This window comes from Periophthalmus magnuspinnatus, chromosome 23, assembly GCF_009829125.3.
Source record: "Periophthalmus magnuspinnatus isolate fPerMag1 chromosome 23, fPerMag1.2.pri, whole genome shotgun sequence".
NCBI lineage: Eukaryota > Metazoa > Chordata > Actinopteri > Gobiiformes > Gobiidae > Periophthalmus > Periophthalmus magnuspinnatus.
In genome coordinates this window covers 1269255-1289785 of record NC_047148.1, presented here as the reverse complement: position 1 = coordinate 1289785, position 20531 = coordinate 1269255, and the positions used below count along the sequence as shown (strand labels likewise).

Sequence of the window (20531 nt, the reverse complement as noted above, 5' to 3'; positions counted from 1 at the left end):
ACTGTCTGGCACCGTAGTGACCCACTGCTTCAGGAGCTTTATTTGTGATCCAGGAGTGGGCCATATCTCCCATACTGAAACACTGAACGACGTTAGAAAAAGAACCTTGAGTTATATTGGTATTGCAAAATATCAGGTATTGCCGCAAGACCAAGACAATATAGCACCATCCCTATTTGGTGGGGCAAATTAAAGATCCAGTACAGATATCTGCTTTCTGTTTCTTTTTTCTAATATCATACAGAGATCGTTTTGGTTTTCAGGCCCTTGTCTGGACTGGAGTCTTGTGTGGATTGGAGTAGATATCCGATGCCAGTATTGTATGGGTGCATCTGTAATCTGGTCTTACCCAGGGTGATCCCGTTGGGCCACTGGATGTCTGTCGCCACCAGGACTTGTCTGTCCATTCCGTTCATCCCAGACTTCTCAATCTTGGCTGGTTCTCCCCAATCTGACCAGTACAGAAACCTAAACACACGCAGTTTAAGTACTTGACAGAAGCACTGAGACATGGTACATACAGATTTGCTTTTTCTTCAAAGGTTATCTATATACACCAGGCTGAATACTGAGGCACATTATTTAGGTTGGCAGAAAACACTGATTCATTCTTTCACATGCTGAAATGGAGATCAAAACTCCAAGAGACCTCTCAGCTTTCTGTGAGAAAAAAAGACTGGATCTGCCCCCTTACATTTAAATTATATTTCATAAGATTTTATATTTTAGTACATTTTTGGCAGTAATTGTTTAAAGAAGACTTGCTGTATGATGATATAATAATATGAGTTAATATCTGGGGCCACAGAGGTTCAAACCGAATATAGCTTTTATTGAACTATGAGCATGTGGTGGACTGGCCTATTTTTTAATGTTAATTCACAATACTCTAATATGATGCAAGAGTTTATTTTACAACCCCAATTCCAATGAAGTTGGGATGCTGCGTAAAACTTTACATTTAAAAAATAAATAAATAAATAAATAAAAATACAGAATACAATGATTTGCAAATCTTTTTCAACTTATATTGAACTGAATAAACTACAAAGACATGATATTTAATGTTAAAACAAACTGTTTTTATGCAAATATTCACTCATTTTAATTTGATGTCTGCAACACGTTCAAATAAAGCTGGGTCAGGGGCATGTTTACCACTGTGTTACATCACCTTTCCTTTTATCAACAATAAGCGTTTGGGAACTGAGGACACTAATTGTTGAAGTTTTGCAGAAAGAGTCCTTTCCCATTCTTGCTGAATGTACAACTTCAGTTGCTCAGCAGTCCGGGGTCTCCGTTGTCGTATCTTGCGCTTCATAATGTGCCACACATTTTCAATGGGAGACATGTCTGGAGTGCAGGCAGGCCAGTCTAGTACCTGCACACTTTTACTATGAAGCCGCGCTGTTATAACACATGCACAATGTGGCTTGGCATTGTCTTGCTGAAATAAGCAGGGACGTCCCTGAAAAAGATGTTGCTTGGACGGCAGCATATGTTGCTCTAAAACCTGTATGTACCGTTAAGCGGTGCCTTCACAGATGTGCAAGTTACTCATGCCACGGGCACAAACACAAACCTCCATACCATCACAGAAGCTGGCTTTTGTACTTTGTGCCGATAACAATCCAGATGGTCCTTTTCCTCTTTGGCCCGCAGGACACGACATCCATGATTTCCAATAACAATTTGAAATGTGGACTCGGCAGACCACAGCACACTTTTCCACTTTACGTTAGTCCATCTCAGGTGAGCTCAGGCCCAGAGGGCTGGCGGTGTTTCTGGGTGTTGTTGATATATGGCTTTCGCTTTGCATGGTACAGTTTTAACTTGCACTTGGAGATGCAGAGATGAACTGTGTCAACTGACAATGGTTTTCTAAAGCAGGGGTCTCAAACTCGCAGTCCCCGGGATGATAGTTTGTGGCCCCCGCCTTAATATGAAAGTTTAATGTTACTGCGGCCACGAGTTTGATATGTATGGCCATCTACAGTTTTGTGTGCTGAGCTGAATGAACCTACCACTCATGGTGGCGTAAATGGCTCTCTGGGGCGGGACATCGGCCGGGCTTGATGCAAGCAGTCATTCACAGCTGTCCCCACGGTGACGTGGGGAAAGTTAGAGCTTTCAAAAAACGTATGTCATTGTAATGTTATCGGATATATTGTTTTTGCTAAAAAATATTATTATTTTTATTTTTATTAAGCCCGAGCCCATACAGGGTGTAGGGCCTATTGCTTCCGCAACGATGCACTCACCGTTGCAGACTGTCTTCACGAAGTTGTGCTCGAAGCCCCGTCGCCCCCTGCCCTGGCTACAGTATCCTAGCAACCAATGCCATAGGCATGGGATATCCATATTTATTGTTGCTAGCATGTCGCCCATGCACTCATTGTTGCGGAAGAAATAGTCCCTACGTCCTGTATGAGCTCGGGCCTAATAATAAAAATAATAATATTTTTGGCAAAAACAATATATCCGATAACATTACAATGACATATTATATGTTTTTCAAAAACTCTCAACTTTCCCTTATGTCACCGTGGGGACAATGGCGAATGACGGGCGCTAACGTGTCCGAGCCCTATCCTATCCCTATCCTGGCTTGATGCCAGGAGTGTGTTTGGGGACATGTGCACGTCGCGCTGCCTTTGTCAACATTGAGTCAATGGGCTTCACCCATTGACTCAATGTTGACTCAGGGACTACCGACCCGGTAGTCCCTGAGTCTGAGAACCACTGATGTAGCGTGCTGTAGTGTCAGATGGTTGAGAGGTGCTGGAGAGGTACTGACCCTGAGAGAGGGTCCACAGCGATGGAGGCAGGCTCCTTCAGGCCTCTGCCCAGCAGCACCTTCTGCTTGGTGCCGTTGAAGGTGGACACAGAGATGGTCTTGGTGGCCAGGTCGGACCAGTACAGGTGTTTGTAGATCCAGTCCACTGCCACGCCCACCGGAGTCTGCACATTCTCCAGCACTTTGATGTGAGCACCGGGATCTCCACGCTTATCCAGAATCATGCTGAAACACACAAATGCGCTCCGATTACATGCACTGAAGTCAATAAATTTCTAGGGCCCAGCTGACATATCGTCTGATATTATCGGGCGATATGGGGACTCGGCCTATACTGAAAGCTAAGATTTCTCTGATAGACCACATACGCATGTTATACCACGTTCTAAAGCCTAGACTTTATATTACAGCTATTTAATCCAATTTGCACATAGATAAATGCCCTAATAGTAATAGTTTGTAGTGTGTGTTGCCGTAGTGTATCTCAATGCAGCCCCAGAGTCACGCACCGTCACCATAGCTCTGATAGTCCGTGGCAGCGCTATAGATTTAAATACTGTTGTAGTGTGCCCTAAACTTCTGTGCTGATTTGACCAAACCAAATGATTAAAACCACCAAAGGGGACCACTTATGACAAGGGGAGAACAAAGAGGACTACAGATTATTTACTGCGATGTTGCCTTGGCATATAGTAAAGATTCTGCCTGTGATTATCCAGTTAGATGAGACCGGCTTTACAAAAGGCAGACCCAAGATAACATCAAATGGACATTACACGTAATACAGCATATAGAGGAAAGACAAACTGAAGCAGTTATTATGGGTGATGGATGCCGAGAAGGCATTTGATTTGGTCAGGTGGGACTTTCTATATAGGGTGCTGCAGAAATTCAACTTCCATGAAATGATAATTAGGACAATACAAGCATTGTGCGTTGCACAAACTGCTAGAATTAGGGTTAATGGAGGTTTATCTAATAAGATTGTATAATGTATTGTACTAAAGAGGATGCAGACAGGGATGTTCAGCAAGCCCTCGTGTAAGAATTTAGCAATTTTGGTAAATTATCTGGCTACAAATTAAACATACAAAAGCACAAATCCTTACTTTTAATTACAGCCCAGCGGACAATATTAAAAATGTATATGGAATTGATTGAGATCGGAACTCAAAATATCTTGGTGTAAATTTGACAAAAGATCTGAGCCAAAAATGGCTAATTATGACCCACTAATATCCAAAATAAAGGAGGATATAGAGAGGTGGAATTTAATTCCATATATGACAAGGGCGTCAAGTCGAGAAAATCAAAATTAATATTCTCCCTCGATTATTGTACTCGCTTCAGAATCCAGTGGAAATCCTGAGTAAGTAATTCATAGAAAGAGAGAAGAAGATCAAGAAGAAAATATAGACCATTACATATTCAAGGAGTTATTATCAAGCCGCACAATTAAACACTTCATTGAAATTGTGTAATTCCTCATGTTCTGCTAAGATAAAGGAAATACAAACCATAGAATATGGGGGATTCCAGTTCAGGCAACGATAAATTGTATAAAAAGTGGTGAAATAAATCCATGGCTTGAAGTCTCTTTGAAAGTATGGTTCAAAATTGTTATAAAGAATGACTTGATAAAATCCTGTAAGCTTCTAAGCTGGTTTGGATACGATGACGAGGGCCTGGAGGAAAGGTAGAGCTGGGTGTCATCCGCTTAACAGTGAAAGTGAATGTTGTGCTTACGGAAGATGAAACCAAGAGGGAAGATACAGATGACAAAAAAGGAGGGGCCCCAATACAGAGCCCTGGGGGACCCCAGCGGATAGAGGGAAGGTGTTGGATGTATGTGATTTTAAATGAATGTACTGTGTGAGGTTGGTGAGGTATGAGGTGACCCAAGTGAGTGGGGATGTCAGTGATACCGATGAAGGATAGTCTATGGAGGAGAAGGCTGTGGGAGATGGTGTCGAAGGCTGCGGTTAGATCGAGGAGAATGAGGATGGAGAGTAAACTGGTATCAGCTGCCATGAGGAGGATGTTTGTGATTTTTATGAGTGCGGTTTCTGTGCTGTGGAGGGGTCGGAAGCCCGATTGAAACTGTTCATAGAGATTGTTATTATTGAGGTGGGCATGTAGTTGAGAGGCAACGTTTTTTTCAAGGATTTTGGAGATGAAAGGTAAGTTTGAAATGGACGGAAGTTGTTGAAATCATTGGGGTCTAAACCAGGTTTTTTAAGAATTGACTGTGGCAGTTTTGAGTGAAGTGAGTGAAGGAACAGTTCCAGAGGTGAGAGAAGAATGAATAATATTGGTGATGAGGGGAGCTAGTACAGGGAGGCAGGTTTTGACAAGGGCTGTAGGGAAAGGGTCAAGGGGACAAGTGGAGGATTTTGATTTTTTTTTATGAGTTCTGCAATGTCCATGTCAGAGGGGAGGGTAAAGCTGGAAAATGTGGTGCCGGGGCATGATGGAGGGGCATGGATGTCCACTCCAGAAAACGCAGCTCCACATGATGTAAGGTGTTGGTGGATGTTGATGATCTCAGATGTGAAGAATGACATGAGTGAGTTACAGAAGTTGGTGGATTGCAGGTGGTAGAGGAGTGAGTCAGGGGGTTTAGTGATGTTGAGAAGGGAGAAGAGAGTCCTGGAGTTATATTGGTTTGACTGAATTAGACCAGAGTAGTAGTTAGACTTGGCAGAAGAAAGAGTGTCCTTGTATAATATGGTCTGGTTATTGTACATTTCTTTGTGAATAGTGAACCCAGTTTTATTGGATAGTCATTCTAGTTGTCATCCTGTTGCTTTAAGTTGTCTGTGTGCGGGGGTGAACCTGGGTGCAGAGCGGGAGAAAGAAACTGATCTGGTTTTCAGGGGAGCATGGGTGTTCAGGAGGGTATGGAGGTTAATTGTTGTAGTGGGAAACTAAATCTTCAGCAGATGTAATAGTGGTTGTACTGGGGAAATTGCTAATGTCAGATGAGAAAGTGTCAGTGTTAATCTCCTTGATGTTACGGAATGAAATGCAGCAGGGTAGGGTGACTTTGGAGTGTAAGAGGTTAACATTAAAGATGATTAACATATGGTCAGTGAATGGCATTGTATGTGATTTGCAGTCCAAAGGGGTGACACCAGAGCAGAAAACCAAGTCCAAAATATGTCTTTTACTGTGGGTTGGGAAATGAATATATTGCTGTAGACCAAAACTATTAAGGCAAGATGAAAAATCTTTGGAAAGTGCATTGTTACTATTGTCCATATGTATATTGAAGTCACCCATGATAATTGTATTTGAAGACAGAGAGGAGAGATGAGTGAGAAGCTGAGAAAAGTCGTTCAGAAAGTCCTTATTATGTTTTGGAGAGCAGTAAACAGTGGTGATAATAGTAGGTGTATGTCCAGGAAGTAGTGAGGCGGAGCACTCGAATGAGTGAGAATGAGCTGTAAGTGTTGAAAATGTGTTCCTTTTGACGCCACTTTTCGTTCTTTAACATTGGTTAGCGCTGTACGCTACCACACAAAGGTTTTCCTTACATTGGCCAATTGTAACATGACTATAGTGACTGTATAAAAATTATTGGACCTGCATTGACATGTATGAGCTGTAATAATAAATGGTTGGCACTTATGCACATCCTTACTGTCATGCACACCGTAGGCTAATAGCACATGGCACATTCAATGGTAGTGTACTAAAAAAAGATGTTTGGGTGTCGACTTGATATCCATATAAGGAGCTTCGGGGGAGCCGATAGCTGATTTATTTACAGTGAATTTTTACATCACTAAATATAACAGATAAAAAAAAAGTCTGGCTCTATTAAATTTTAAGTTGGCTTTATTTAGCTTACATTTATTGCTATTCTTCCTCTTAACAAGACCACATGAACCATCAGCCCATACTGGCTAGATTTAGGCTGACATTTCTAAGTACCCAACTGATATCAATTGGGCTCTAGTTCCTACCAGTTGGCCAACTTAGAGTCTGTACAGACTGCATTATTTGGGCTACCATTACGGATATCCTGCTTCTTAAACTTAAAATCTAATAGAGCCAGACCTAAGCTTTATAAATCAGTTGAACATTTACAATATATGATTTAAAAAAAATACACACATGGACAAAATTGTTGGTACCCTTAAGTTAATGAAAGAAAAACTCACAATGGTCACAGAAACAACTTGAATCAAAAATCATGGTACCCCTAGAAAGACTGAAAATAATGTGACCAAAGGGACATGTTAATCCAAGGTGTGTCCACTAATTGGCATCACAGGTGTCTACAATCTTGTAATCAGTCAGTGGGCCTATATATAGGGCTACAGGTCATCACTGTGCTGTTTGGTGACATGGTGTGTACCACACTCAACATGGACCAGAGGAAGCAAAGGAAAGAGTTGTCTCAGGAGATTAGAAAGAAAATTATAGACAAGCCTGTTAAAGGTAAAGGCTATAAGACCATCTCCAAGCAGCTTGATGTTCCTGTGACTACAGTTGCACATATTATTCAGAAATTTAAGATCCATGGGACTGTAGCCAACCTCCCTGGACGTGGCCGCAGGAGGAAAATTGATGACAAATCAAAGAGACGGATAATATGAATGAAGCATCAAGAAAAGAACACTGTCCCTACTGTGAAACATGGAGGAGGCTCGGTTATGTTCTGGGGCTGCTTTGCTGCATCTGGCACAGGGTGTCTTGAATCTGTGCAGGGTACAATGAAATCTCAAGACCATCAAGGGATTCTAGAGAGAAATGTGCTGGCCAGTGTCAGAAAGCTTGGTCTCAGTCGTAGGTCATGGGTCTTGCAACAGGACAATGGCCCAAAACACACAGCTAAAAACACCCAAGAATGGCTAAGATTGGACTATTCTAAAGTGGCCTTCTATAAGATCGGATCTAAATCCTATTGAAGATCTTTGGAAGGAGCTGAAACATGCCGTCTGGAAAAGGCACCCTTCAAACCTGAGACAGCTGGAGCAGTTTGCTCATGAGGAGTGGGCCAAAATACCTGCTGAGAGGTGCAGAAGTCTCATTGACAGTTACAGGAATTGTTTGTAATTAGTGACTGCCTCAAAAGGTTGTGCAACAAAGTATTAAGTTAAGGGTACCAGCGTTTTTGTCCAGGCCTGTTTCATGAGTTTATTTTTAAAAATAATTCTGTTGAAGCATGATTGAAAAGCAGTGTCTGACTTTCATTGGTTAAATTATTTTTTTTTTTTTATATTACTTTTGTCAGATTCAAGTTATTTCGGTGACAATTGTGAGTTTTTCTTTCATTAACTGACAAATACCAACAATTTTGTCCACGTGTGTATAAACTGGCTATCACCATCTCCAAAGCTTATATTGTATTGGCACCCAAAAATACAGGGCCCCAATCTTTATGGCCCATTGTTGAAATATATTATTATTTCAACATGCTACAATGACGTGACAGGGAAGTACAATCCCATTGTCATGACAACAGAGGACCAAGCTGCATAAAGGCTTATGTGTAACATGAATAAATTCTTAAAAAGTTCTTGCCATATTTCAATACAATTATAGTCCAGCAGAGATTACATTAGTTAAAAAGTATATGACAAAAAATTCCATGATAACCAGCAGAAAATATTGGCATGTATTTTGCTACATGTTATAGATTAGTAATATTAATCAAGTTGGCAGAATTAATTTTTGAATGAATGAATGAATGAATATTGTTTATTTGAGCATAATAAAAACAAACAAAAACAAAACAGTGTACACCCAGATCCCAAGCTTGTGCTCAAAAGGAGTAAGCCGAAGTAAAATACTTGTGTGCGCTTACCCCCATATTTAACTAAATAACACCATTTAGATTACATTGCAGTGGCAAACCTTCACCAAACCTTCACCATCTGTGCGTGTGTATGTGTGTGTGTATGTATGTAGTGTGTATGTGTACAACATCCATACACATGCCCACACACACCGGGTGTGCATGTGCATGTGTATGCAAGTAAAGTGTATGTGTGTATCATTCAAACACATGCACATACACACCGGGTGTGCATGTGCATGCATATAATGTGTGCGCCTAATGTGTACGTAGAGTAAAGACTCGCTAAATTACAGTTCATACAAAGTACATTGCGGCAGTAGATAATGAATGACAGAATTATTAACAACCAACAAAATGATGAGTATTCATAGTTTTACTATGATCCTTCTTTAGTAGCATAGTTTTTGAATATATTTAATCTGTATAGTCGTTTGAAGTTTACTAGAGAGTTACTACATTTTAAATTTTCTTCCAATTCATTCTAAAGATCAACTCCACGTCGGGTAATGAACATACTTTTTAGGGTAGTACGAACACACTGTTTCCTAAGATTAATTTGTCCCCTCAGATTATATTTATTATCTCTAATTTGAAACATGCCTTGGATATTATTTGGGAGCAGATTGTACCGTGCTTTATATACAATTTGTAGAGTTTTGAATTTGATTAGATCTTCAAATTTAATTATTTTTGACTTAAGAAACAGAGGGTTTGTATGTTCCCTGTACCCAGCATTATGAATGATCCGTATCGCCTTTTTTTGAAGAATGGATATAATATTAATATTTGCTTTGTAAGTATTTCCCCACACCTCTATACAGTAGTTAAGATAAGGCAATATTAATGTACAATATACAGTATAAAGTGCTCTTTCATCCAGCAAACATTTAGTTTTCCTCATAATTGCGATGGATTTGGCTATCTTGTTTTTTACTGCAGTTAATTGAGGCTTCCAGCAAAGTTTATGGTCAAGAATAACTCCAAGGAAATTATGTTCACTCACACATTCAATGATTTCATTATTTATAGTCATCTTGGGTTCAGTGTCAATTTTTTTGTTACCAAGTACCATGAATTTAGTTTTTTTCAAATTTAGCGACAATTTATTACAGTCAAACCATTCTTTTAGTTTATTCATTTCCCTGGAGACCTCTTCCATCAACTGTTGCATGTTTCCATTTCTATGGATCATACCTGGATAACTGAGGGATTACTCAGACAATACTAATACTATGGAAATGGGGCTTTAGGATCACTCTCAAAGGAATTCGTGTTCATTATAATTTTAATAATTAAATTAACCTATATCTTTAAACTGCATTGTTGATCTAATATAGAATAATTTACCTCATGGGGACTAGATATTTGGTTCCCATAAAGTGACTGTACAGATTTGACAGACCTGGCGCTATTGGCACCTGCCTGGGACCCACCTGTAGATGGCCTTATGTCCCAGGTCAGCCCAGAAGATGGTGTTGTGGCTGAAGGCCGCGTCCAGCGCCACGGTGTTCCTCTGCTGCTCCACGATTTGTGTGTACTCTCGACGCTCTAGTCCCAGGCGCCGGATGTCCCTGCGGTTTGTGAAGATCAGACTAGGCTCCTTCCCTGGACACAGAGGTCAAAGTGTGAGGAAACCACCTCAGTCATTACCCGAGTGTCAGTCAAACGTATGGATTTTTTATTTAGTTATTTTATTTATACCAATATTTGCCAACACTGATATTTAAAATCTTCAAAAAGTTTAAGTAAAGATCACAGTTTAACTTTTTACTTGTAACAAAAAAATGTATTTTAATGCATGTTTGTGTTAACAAGCCATCATATGCTGTTCCATTTCCATTTGGACTTTGCCAAAAAACAAGTACCCAATAACAGTATCCAATACTGATATTGGCCGATACCAATATTGCTGCATTCATATCGAAATTCAGAAGAGAGATATCTCCATCCTGATCCATCTGCTCATCTTTTTGACTCTTTGATTTTCTGTTTCTGATCAACTGTTTTGTGAAGCCCTATGGAACACCTGCCGTTGCTATCATAGGCCATAAAAACAGACATCGAACAGAATTGAATGACATGTTGGCCGTGACTGTGTTTGTAGACTCACCCACAGCCTTGCACACGCCGCTGGTGGGGTCCATCTGGTATCCGTTGTGGCACTCACACTTGTAGCCTCCCTTCAGGTTGATGCAGATCTGACTGCAGATTCCTGGGTTCAGACACTCGTTGATGTCTGCAGAAGAAAGAAGCAAAACGCATCAGCTTCTCCTGTCTTTGTTTCTGGCGCCTGTAGCAGGTGTAGGGCCTCCGACAGGTGCCAGGTGCAGTGACTGGAGTGCTGTGTTGTCCTTACCTCCACATGTCTTGTGGTCAATGAGCTGTAGGCCTGGGGTGCAGTCACACTGGAAACCGATAACCAGGTCTCTGCACAGGTGAGAGCAGCCGCCGTTGTTCAGCAGACACTCATTCAGATCTGCACACCATACATGATAAAAATGCTTTTAGGTTTGGGCAAATAGCTGGGGAATATTTACCAAAAATTTGGGCAAATGGCTGGATAATATACAGGATTGTTAAAAATAATAGTGCAGAGGAACAAATGGATTCGTAAAGTTTGTTTTTCAATGAGAAAACACTGAAAAGCTAGATCTGTGCTTTTCAATTTATACAAGAAGCATTTGAGTTTAATACGTGGAATGATCTGGAATGTTTAATGCGTACTGCTGCATATGCATACTGCTGACTTGTGCCCTATGTTAAGGTTCAGGTTAAAGGTTAAATTAAATGTATAAACAAATAAACGCAATGCTTGTTTTGAATAATGCTTTTTGTTTAAAAAAACAAAAACAAAAACAGAAATAAAGACTACAATCAAACCTGCCTATGATTGTCATGAACGGGTTACAGTGTGTTAACACAATAAGGAGATCATCCACCCCTAATGGAATAATGTGTAATAGTGTCTATGTAATTTAGTGGGTTTGGGTGCATTTACGGGGACAAATATCAGGTCCCAATGATGTTTATTATTAGATTATCGACATGATTTAAAGTTAAAATATGGGTTAAAATATGTTAAGCTTAGGCAAGTAGTGATTATGTTAAAGTTAGTCTCAGTCTCCAGGAAAGTAATGTGAGTGTCAATGACAATGTAAGGTCCCAACAGACCCTGAAAATCTAACGTGTGTGTGTTCGCTGGAGACACATACTACACTCCTTGATGGGCTCGTCACTCCAGTCAGGACAGTCCCGCACCTTGTTGCACACTTTACTCATGTCTATGCACTCCCCACTGCGGCACCGGAACTTGTCTGGGCCTGTGCACTGGGTGGCTGTGGGGAGAAACACCGCTTATTATTCAGATTATTCATAGGAACTACAGCAGGGAGGGAGAGGTGGAGGTACAGAAAGAGGAGGAGGAGCACATTCAGGAAGAGGCGCAGCTTCAGGTATGATGGGGAGGAGCTAAAAAAAAAGGGTCGGGGTCAGAAGGAGGAGTGGTACAGGAGGAGGTGACGCTCACCGTTGCGGCAGTTGAGTTCGTCGGAGCCATCGGGACAGTCCCTGAGGCCGTTACACTGTCGGCCGCCCCTCACACAGCTCCCATCATCGCACTTAAACTTGTCTGAAGTGCATGTGCGCACAGCTGACAGCCACAGCACAGCATTCAGGAAAGAAAACAAGGATGACACTTCAAATATTAGTTCTAAAAGATTTCCACAGAAACACCAGCATAACACTCATAGCATAACCGTTAGTCATTTGGCAAAATTGACTTTTGTGTCTCATTTCAAAGAATTTTACAACCCAAAACACAAAAAAGTCCCAGTTATCTTATTGACAATGATTATTTTTATATTTCCCTGAAAATGACTTTGAAAATGAATGGCCATTATGCCATGAGGCTAACGATATGCCAAAACACTAAACTAACCTAAACTTTAAGGCCTTAACTTTCATTGGACAACTTCAAGCCACTTCTAACAGAGTACACTTGGTGTTTTTTCCAACTTTAACAACTTAACTCCACCCACAATTACATTTTAAACTGATCTGCTAAAGTGGAGGACACCGCACTCATACCCAGAGCAACAGTTCGCTCTCGCCAGTCCTCTACGGGGAGTGAAAATGAATTGACATTTGAGAGAACGTTTTGGCCTTGCTGATAAACTGTAGTAAAAACAGCAGGGTGTAGCTTACGACAGTTGGCCTCGTCGCTGCCGTCCTTACAGTCTGGGTCTCCGTCACATCTCCACTTGCGGTGGATGCACTCCCCAGAGCCACACTGCATCTCACTGGCTGAACAGCGTGAGGGGGGTGTGGGGTGTCGGCCACAGCGCGTAGGGGACTCATCTGACTGGTCCTGTGGAGGCACAAACTACATCAGACTGACTGGTCTGTGGAGGCGTAAATCACATCAGACTTCTGTGTACTGGTCCAAACTACAGCAGCCTCGGATCCCTTTGACTTTCAACAAGCTGTGATGAAAATATAAAGTCTCAAAATATTGAGGAAATTCTGCAAATGAAATGTCAACGTTCTGTTGATTCTAGCATAAGCCATGAGGCTCATTATCAAAACTATTCATCATCAACAACCATTATTGGCAAAGGACCATGACCACCTGACAGTTGTACTGCGACACACTAGTTGAGCAATACTGCCAGTTTGGTTGCCTGGGATCCAGAATACACACTTCATACAAATACACATTTTTTTCCAATATGAACTGATTTCATAAAGTAACAAAAAATATCACAGGAGGCTGAAAAACATTGAATTTCTGCAGAATAAACGTGTGAAACACTAAACTTCATTCACTAATAAGATCAAATTTATCTCACCTCAGATTGACAATGAGCTTCTTCGTGCCACATGCATCATTGAAATAAACAACTCTGATTGCACAATCACAAGCTTGAGATGTAACGGACTGATATAAATTTGCATAAATACAGAGAGATATTCTGAATTTATCAGGCAACCAGTTTGGTGTAAACTAATGTATCTGGGGTCTCATAAAAATTAAAAGAATTCTTATTAAAAAGGTGTATGTGCAGACTAAACAAAGTTCCTCAACTTTGTTTATGTCTCGCCTCTCTGTACATCAGTGCTTTCAGAGATGAGATGGAAGGCATCTGTGCTCAAAGTTAAAAAAAGATCACTAATTTAGTTTTCTTTTTACAGTTCCATCCATTTTCTTCCGCTTATCCAGGGTCGGGTTGCTGGGGCTGCAGTCTAAGCAGGGACTCCCAGACTTCCCTCACCCCAGACACGTCCTCCAGCTCCTCCGGTGGGACCCCAAGGCGTTCTCAGGCCAGCCGAGAGACATAGTCCCTCCAGCGTGTCCTGGATCTTCCCCGGGGCCTTCTCCCGGTGGGACATGTCCAGAACACCTCCCTAGGGAGGCATCCAGGAGGCACCTGAACAGATGCCCGAGCCACCTCAGCTGGTTCCTCTCGATGTGTAGGAGCAGCGGCTCTACTCTGAGCTCCTCCCATGTGACAATGCTCCTCACCCTATCCTTAAGGGTGCGGCTGGCCACCCTACGGAGGAAACCCATTACGATCGCTTGTATCTGTGATCTTGTCCTTTCGGTCATTACCCAGAGCTCATGACCATAGGTGAGGGTAGGGACGTAGATTGGCCGATAAATCGAGAGCTTTGCCTTTTGTCTCCGCTCCTTTACCAAAACAGACCGATACAGCGACCGCATCACTGCAGACGCTACACCAATCTACCTGTCAATCTCATGCTCCATCCTTCCCTCACTCGTGAACAAGACCCCGAGATACTTGAGGCAGAGACTCAACACCCATCTGGAGAGGGCAAGCCACTTTTTTCCGGTCAAGAACCATGGCCTCGGATTTGGAGGAGTTGAATCTCATTTCAGCCGTTTCACACTTGGCTGCAAACTGCCGCAGTGCCTGCTGCAGGTCCTGGCTCGAAGAAGCCATCAGGACAACATCATCTGCAAACAGCAGAGATGAAATCCTGTGGTTCCCGAACCAGACCCCGGTGACAAAGGGCAGTCCCGGCGGATTCCAACATGCCCCGGGAACAGGTCTGACTTACTGTCAACAATGCGAACAAAGCTCCTGCTCCAGTCATACAGGGACTGGACAGCCCTTAGCAAAGGGCCTCGAACCTCATACCCCCGAAAGGACACCATGAGGGACACGGTCAAATGCACTAACAGTCCACAAAAACCACAACAAAAACCACACTGCTCATCCTGGATCCGATGTTTGACTATCAGCCGGATTCTTCTCTCCAGTACCCTGGAATTAACTTTACCAGGAAGGCTGATTCCCCTGTAATTGAAATACACCCTCTGGTCTAGAGACTTGAGGCAATTGCACATGCGATAGTGTGATTGAGGAGATCCCCAAAACATTCCTTCCACCGCCCGACAACATCCCCAGTCGAGGTCAGCGGCTCTTGGTCAGCAGCTCTCCATCCGCACTATAGACAGTGTTGGTGAAGCATAGGGACGTGACCCTCTCGTTCACTGGGGTGAACTCCAACACATGGCGGCTGAGCTGTGAGGCAATGAGCAAGCCCAGCTCTCTGCCGCTCCCTGTGAGCGACGCCAGAGAAATGGAGAGTCCAGCCTCCAGCCCCTCCATGTCCCCAGAGCCAGTCTCCATGTCCAGAGATCTGATCGTCTAAGCCCCCGCTCTCGACAGCTGCCCAGATCCCCATGCACCGGCAGATCCTACCGCAGGTGATGGGCCCACAGGAAGACAGCCCCATGTCGCCCCCCCCGGGCCGAGCCTGGCCAGGCCCCATAGGGAAAGGCCCAACCACCAGGCACTCGAGCCCAAGCACCCCAGGCCTGGCTCCAGGGTGGGGCCCCAGTGACGCCGGTCTAGGCAACGTAACTAGTTGAGGTGTTGACACATATATGAAGCATTGTGTGTGTCACTTTAAGAACAGTCATGTGACCAACACTTCAGTGCCATTTGATACAACTATGAGTAAGGTCAGTCTCCAAGAAATGAATGTGAGTCAATGAAAATGAACAACAACAAACATGAGCAAGGTTCAGGTTTTTCTAGGTCTGTGGTGATCTATGTGGTTTCCGAGACACATTCTACGGTTTGTGAAGATGGTAAAATACATAGTGGCTGCAGTCGGCCAAATGCTTCATGTGACAGAAAATGGTTCCAAACATTCACCATCAGCACTTACAACCTAGTTGCTGTAGGGACTACTATTCCTCAGTTTTGTTTTATTAGTATTCAGTCAATACATGTTAAAGAGATGCACTTCAGCTGGTTAGATGGTTAGTCAGATTTGATTAACCCCATGTTGTCCACAGTAGCACAGTGCAGTGTTACCTGACAGTCCACGTCGTCGTCGCAGACCCAGCTTGAGGGGATACAGGAGGCATTTCCACACTGGAACTCTGAGGGTCCACAGGAGGCTGGGGCACACTCCACCTCATCAGAGCCGTCCCCACAGTCATCCTCCCCATTACACACAAAGTTCTGAGACACACAGCGCCCACTCACACATGTGAACTCATACAGAGTGCACGTCACGTTTCCTGAAACCCAGAGAGAGAAAATACTTAGATTGTTAGTGGCTAAAGTAGTCCAACTGGACCCCAAGATGGGTTATTATACTTAAATGGGATATTCTTAATTACTTAAACATAACATATTTAGATCACCATGTTACATTCAACATTGTACTTTACCCATTGTGGGACAAATAATGGTTTATCTTTAGGTTTATCTATTATTTAATGCATTTGTTTTTTGGCATCAAACATTACTATCAGCATGCATCCTGCTAATGAACAACACATCAAGTTAATGAAGTTGTAGTATATTGTTTTGTATCGTGATCGTAGACAGGTCAGACTAAGAGCAGTTCAGAAGCCCCTTATGATGAGTGCACAATCAAGTTTCGTTACGTCGCCCGGACCGGTGTCACCAGGGCCCCACCCTGGAGCCAGGTCTGGGGTGGGTGCTTGAAAGCAAGCGCCTGGTGGATGGGTCTTTCCCCACGAGGCCCAGCCGGGCTCAGCCCGAGAGGAGCGACGTGGGGCAGTTCTCACGTGGACCCACCACCTGCGAGAGGATCCGTAAGGGGCCGGTGCATAGAGATCCGGGCAGCGGTCAAAGGCGGGGACCTCGACGATCGGATGTCCGGACATGGAGACTAGCTCTAGGGACATGGAATGTCACCTCGCTGGGGGGAAGGAGCCTGAGCTTGTGTAGGAGGTTGAACGTTACCGGCTAGATATAGTCGGCCTCACCTCCTCACACAGCTTGGGTTGAGAGGGGCTGGACTCTCCATTTCTCTGGTGTTGCCCACGGGGAGCGGCGGCGACCTGGTGTGGGCTTGCTCATTGCCCCACAGCTCAGCTGTCACGTGTTGGAGTTCACCCCGGTGAACGAGAGGTTCACGTCCCTGTGCCTTCGGGTCGGGGACAGATCTCTCGTTGTGTCAGCCTACGGATCCGGCCTTCTTGGAGTCCCTGGGAGGGGTACTAGACAGTGCACCACCCGGGGACTCTGTTGTTCTCCTGGGTGACTTCAATGCCCATGTGGGTAACGACAGTGACACCTGGAGTGGCGTGATCGGGAAGAACGGCCTCCCTGATCTGAACTCAAGCGGTGTTTTGCCTATAACAAACACCATGTTTGAGTACAAGGGTGTCAATCAGTGCATGTGGCACCAGGACACTCTAGGTTAGAGGTTGATGATTGACTTTGTAGTCGTGTCATCTGATCTCCGACCGCGTGTCTTCTCAGGTGAAGAGAGGGGCAGAGCTATCAACTGATCACCACCTGGTAGAGATTTGGATCCACTGGAGGAGGAAGCTGGATATACCTGGCAGGCCCAAGTGTATTGTGAGTGTCTGCTGGGAACGTCTGGTGGAGCCCGGTCTTCAACTCACACCTCTGGGAGAGCTTCTCCCTGATCCCGGGGGAGGCTGGGGATATGGACTTCAAGTGGGATGTTCTCCACCTCTATTGTCGATGCGGCTGCTTGTAGCTGTGGTCGTAAGGTCTGCAGTGCTTGTCGTGGCAGCAATTCCCAAACCCGGTGGTGGACACTGCAAGTAAGGGATGCCGTAAGACTGAAGGTGGAGTCCTATCAAGCCTTATTGGCTCGTGGGACTCCTGAGGCAGCTGATGAGTACCAGTGGGCCAAGCGTGCCGCGGCTTGTGCGATCGCAGAGGCAAAAACTTGGGGTCGGGAGGAGTTCGGGGAGGCCATGGAGGAGGACTATCGGATGGCCTCAAAGAGATTCTGGCAAACCGTCTCAGGAGGGGGAAGCAGTGCTTCACCAGTACTGTTTACAGTGGAGAACTGCTGACCACGACTGGGGATGTTGTCGGGCGGTGGAAGGAATACTTTGAGGATCTCCTCAATCCCACTGTCACGTCTTCCAAGGAGGAAGCAGAGACTGGAGACCCGGAGGCGGACTTGTCCATCACCCTGGCTGAAGTCACAGAGGTGGTTGGCAAGCTCCTTGGAGACAAGGCTCCGGGGGTGGATGAGATCCGTCCTGAGTACCTCAAGTCTCTGGATGTTGTGGGGCTGTCTTGGCTGACACGTCACTGCAACATCGTGTGGCGGTTGGGGACAGTGCCACTGAATTGGCAGACAGGGGCAGACAATTACAGGGGAATCACACTCCTCAGCCTTCCCGATAAGGTCTATTCCAGGGTTCTGGAGAGGAGAATCCGACTGATTGTCGAACCTCGGATTCAGGAGGAGCAGTGTGGTTTTCATCCCGGTCGCGGAACACTGGACCAGCTCTATACTCTCCATCGGGTCCTTGAGGGTTCATGGGAGTTTGCCCAACACAGTCCACATGTGTTTGGTGGATCTGGAGAAGGCATTCGATGGTGTCCCTCGTGATGCCCTTTGGCGGGTGCTCTGGGAGTATGGGGTCCGGAGCTCTTTGCTAAGGGCTGTCCAGTCCCTGTATGAGCGGAGCAGGAGCTGTGCTCACATTGCCGACAGTGAGTCAGACCTGTTCCCTGTGCATGTTGGACTCCGCCAGGGCTGCCCTTTGTCACCGGTTCTGTTCATTATATTCATGGACAGAATTTCTAGGCACAGCCAGGGGCCGGAGGGGGTTTGGTTCAGGAATCTCAGGATTTCACATCATCTGCAAACAGCAGAGATGAAATCCTTTGGTTTAGGAACCTTAGGATTTCATCTCTGCTGTTTACAGATAATGTTGTCCTGATGGCTTCTTCGAGCCAGGACCTGCAGCACTGGGGCGGTTGGCAGCCAAGTGTGAAGCGGCCAGGTTGAGAATCAGCTCCTCCAAATCTGAGGCCATGGTTCTCGACCGGAGAAAGGTGGCTTGCCCTCTCTGGGTGGGTTTTGAGTCTCTGCCTCAAGTGGAGGAGTTCAAGTATCTCAGGGTCTTCTTCACGAGTGAGGGAAGGATGGAGCGTGAGATTGACAGGCGGATCGGTGCAGCGTCTGCAGTGCTGCGGTCACTGTATCGGTCCGTTGTGGTAAAGAAGGAGCTGAGTCACAAGACAAAGCTCACGATTTACTGGTCCATCTACGTTCCCTACCCTCACCTATGGTCATGAGCTCTGGGTAATGACCAAAAGAACAAGATCGCGGATACAAGCGGCCGAAATGGGTTTCCTCCGTAGGGTGGCCGGGAGCACCCTTAGAGATCAGGTGAGGAGCTCGATCACACAGGAGGAGCTCGGAGTAGAGTCGCTGCTCCTACACATCGAGAGGAACCAGTTGAGGTGGCTCGGGCATCTGCTCAGGATGCCTCCTGGACGCCTCCCTAGGGAGGTGTTCCGGGCATGTCCCACCGGGAGAAGGCCCTGGGGAAGACCCAGGACACACTGGAGGGACTATGTCTCTCGGCTGGCCTGAGAATGCCTTGTCCCACTGGAGGAGCTATAGGATGTGTCCGGGGTGAGGGAAGTCTGGGAGTCCCTGCTTAGACTGCTGCCCCCACAACCCGGCCCCAGATAAACCGAAGAAAATGGATGGATTGTAGATGTCATCATGCATGCTTCATTAATCAAAGTAACTCTGCCGGGCCCTATTCAAATACTCCTTACAGTTAGCTGTACCATCCTGTACCATCCTGTACAAGGCTCAACCTACAAGCCTATGTCACCCATGCTCCTGCACGATCATTTTCCAAAAATGTACAAAAGCATGACACAAAACAATACACTACAACTTCACGAACCTGATGTGATGTGCAGTAGTTTTATTAGCAATATATTTGCAGATTGTGTTGCAATAGTGCTCTAAGAGGGGAATGACTTAACACAGGGAACATAAACATATTAATATGTTTTTGGTGCATATAGCATTCAAAACAATAAAAAGGTAACATGGTGATCTAAATACGTTATGTGTTAAGAGGTAATACCATATAGAAGTGTAATACCCCTTCTTTAAATGTTGTATTGTCATATTTTATATCCAATTCTCAGGTGCTTAGAGAAATTGTTCTTTTCTTGGGAGTCACTTTTTTATCTCTAATTCCATGCCTGTAAGTAAAAATAAGTAAGTTATGAGCTGGTGCACAGACGTACCACAGTTGAGCTCATCCTCCCCATTGTCACAGTCCTTCTCCTGGTCACACTTCCAGTACAGAGGGATGCACTGAGTGGAACCTGCCGAGCAGCTGAACTCATTCAGACGGCACGTCCTCATGTCTGCACACACACAGCACATACACATGGTAGACAGGGTCCTCAAGTGACTCCCTCAGGTTCTGCTACGTAACCCCCACAGCCCCTCCCCAACATACTTATGCACACACACCACTTTCATACTAGGCAATGGGGGTGACCCATCCTATGCATTTAACCAATCCTTCAGGGCAACCTGTCTGGAGTAGTAGGCAACTGCAGTGTAGCACCCAGTCAGCCCTCTCCAGATCTTGACCATAGATTGTAT

General features: G+C 44.6%; 1 protein-coding gene across 1 annotated transcript in view; it reads right to left on the bottom strand.

The window, feature by feature from the left end:
* The window catches only part of vldlr (very low density lipoprotein receptor), a 56428-nt gene that overhangs the window by 19458 nt on the left and 16439 nt on the right, over positions 1 to 20531 (bottom strand). The window contains exons 4-13 of the mRNA XM_033989363.2: positions 20165 to 20287; positions 15953 to 16161; positions 12810 to 12972; positions 12133 to 12255; positions 11819 to 11941; positions 10963 to 11082; positions 10717 to 10842; positions 10040 to 10211; positions 2798 to 3022; positions 350 to 468 (exon numbers count right to left, since the gene is read on the bottom strand). Coding sequence (XP_033845254.1) covers positions 350 to 468; positions 2798 to 3022; positions 10040 to 10211; positions 10717 to 10842; positions 10963 to 11082; positions 11819 to 11941; positions 12133 to 12255; positions 12810 to 12972; positions 15953 to 16161; positions 20165 to 20287 — 1503 coding nt within the window. The remainder of the gene's footprint in view (positions 1 to 349; positions 469 to 2797; positions 3023 to 10039; positions 10212 to 10716; positions 10843 to 10962; positions 11083 to 11818; positions 11942 to 12132; positions 12256 to 12809; positions 12973 to 15952; positions 16162 to 20164; positions 20288 to 20531) is intronic.